Below are 2,264 nucleotides of genomic sequence, written 5' to 3'. Positions count from 1 at the left end.
TAAAGAGTACCTGACCTCCCTTTATATTAATAGAACAATAATGTCATTGTTAGCTAATGAATGTTTCCATGCTGAACAACGGCAACATGACAACGTTTTCATTGGTCCCTCTTCTTTAGAGAAGAGCAGGAAATGATGGATACACGGATCGTGTTCAAATCAATAGGCACGCAATGACTCTAAATAATAATGATCACGCCACCAAACACACATTCAAACTAAAGGAACCAGCCTGTTTGGGAAATTTAAGAAGTAGAAAGTACAGGTATTTGTGTTAGAAATGTAAGAAGTCAAAGTAAAAAGTCATCAGAAAAATAAGTAGTGGAGTAAAGCACTGATACCAGAAACATGTACTTAAGTACAGTAACGAAGTATTTGTACTCCACTACTTCCCACCTCTGGTATTAGATATTATACATGTTATTATAGGCCGTTCATCACTTTTACTTCCAGCTTTATTACCACATACTGTAAGATAGGATATTTAGTAATGGGATAAGTGTTTTATGTCAGTAGTACCATCTATGTTTCGATTTCATGCCGTACATTGACAGGTTTATAAACACAGCACATATATATAAAAAATATAAAATAAAAAGCTGTGGGTATTAGTATTTACCTTTTCCTGGGAGACGAATGGGGAGCTCTTGGAGTCCATGGAGTCGTAGGAGAAGTCGTATGTGAAGGTTTTAATTCGATCCCTCAACACTTCACCTGCGTTACCATCGGGGATCTTTGGAGAACAAGAAATGTTAAAAAAAGCACAGCTTCAGCTAAAATGTGTTAGGATCATTTTCAGCCTAAATAACTTCCTGTTTTAAAAGCGCATTCTTGTGTTGGTTAAGGTTCAAGGTTAGTTTATTCGTATAGCACATGTTAAGACACAGAGGCAATTCAATTAAATAAATACATTAAAAAGTACCTTCAGGTTGGTGATGGAGGTTTTGTTCCCTTCCATCTTGATAATGCATTTTGCGGTCAAGTCCTTTTCTCTGTAAAAGAACAATGTCAGTTATGTAGCTGCAAAATATCAAATAAAAACATTGCTTATTTTATGATATAAACACAGGGGAGAGTATTATTATTTTCCAAATTCATCGCGTCAGCATTCACAGCATCTTTTGGAAAAAGTTGTTCCAAGTTTGATCATGCTGAGAATTCATTTAGCAGCGCACCACTGAAAAGAGTTTCACTATCTGTTAAATAAATGCATGATCAAATGCACACTAAAGGCTCTTAGAGCAACTTCAGACTTGATCTCACCATTAAAGTATTATCGTATGTATGTTATTTTCTTTCTTTTAAAAGTAACATATTGCTGATTCTGAGAGGTTGTTGTTGAATGTGTTGTTGCATTGTTTCAATATCATTGTAATCATCATCATTACATCTTAAATGATCTTGATTAAACTTTGATATTAAACTTCCTGTCTTCCTTACTCCAAAAATACAAAACACGGACAGTCTAATATGATGACTGAAATGTATATTATAAGATAAATAAATAAATATTTCTATTTCTATAAGTAAATTATTTATATGTTTATACTTGTTCAATTTTATATATTTAATATCAAATGTGTTTTTGTTTTCAGCGACATCTTTATTTCCTTAATTTCCTGTTATAAATTATACAGTGAAAGCGACTTCAAAACTAGAGTCATAAAATTTGAATCGTACATATAAAATACACAAGTTATGCCAGTATAAAACAAATCTACGTTTATGTCTATACTTCTTTATTTGATATGTTAAAGTTAGGGCTGCTCGATTAGGGCAAAAATCATAATCTCGATTACCGGTATTTGGGTCAATAATTGATATCACGATTATTAAAAACGATTGTCCATTTACTTTGAAAACATCCATTTATTGAAAAAAAAATTTGAACAGTATGTTTTTCACAGTTGATTACCCTGAACTTTAAGTATAATTCAACTGAAAAACCAATAAAAAAACGTTTTAATTAAATTAAAATAAAATAATCGTTTTATTTCGATTATGTTGTTTTCATAATCGTTGCAAGCCAAAATCGTAATCGTGATTAAAATACGATTAATTGAGTCAAAGTACATCAATAAGTCTTATAATGGCTTAACAGCTAATAAAACCTTTTCCCAAACTGTAAGGGCAGCGGTACATGTCTGTAAATTATTTTATACTAGGGCTGCTCAATTAATCGTATTTTAAATCGCGATTACGATTATGGCTTGCAACGATTACGAAAACAACGTAATCGAAATAAAACGATTATTTTTTTATTA

At 31.7% G+C, this 2,264-nt stretch overlaps 1 protein-coding gene across 1 annotated transcript in view; it reads right to left on the bottom strand.

The window, feature by feature from the left end:
- Window positions 1-619: 619 nt before the first annotated feature.
- The window catches only part of LOC104965774 (kinesin-like protein KIF16B), a gene marked incomplete at its 3' end in the record, with an annotated part of 3,640 nt that continues 1,995 nt past the window's right edge, over window positions 620-2,264 (bottom strand). The window contains exons 2-3 of the mRNA XM_010794788.1: window positions 923-992; window positions 620-733 (exon numbers count right to left, since the gene is read on the bottom strand). Coding sequence (XP_010793090.1) covers window positions 620-733; window positions 923-992 — 184 coding nt within the window. The remainder of the gene's footprint in view (window positions 734-922; window positions 993-2,264) is intronic.

This window comes from Notothenia coriiceps, unplaced genomic scaffold (assembly GCF_000735185.1).
Source record: "Notothenia coriiceps isolate Sejong01 unplaced genomic scaffold, NC01 NC01_scaffold00002120, whole genome shotgun sequence".
Classification (NCBI taxonomy): Eukaryota; Metazoa; Chordata; class Actinopteri; order Perciformes; family Nototheniidae; genus Notothenia; species Notothenia coriiceps.
The sequence above is the reverse complement of the archived record's forward strand: the minus strand, read 5'-3'. Positions and strand labels throughout refer to the sequence as shown.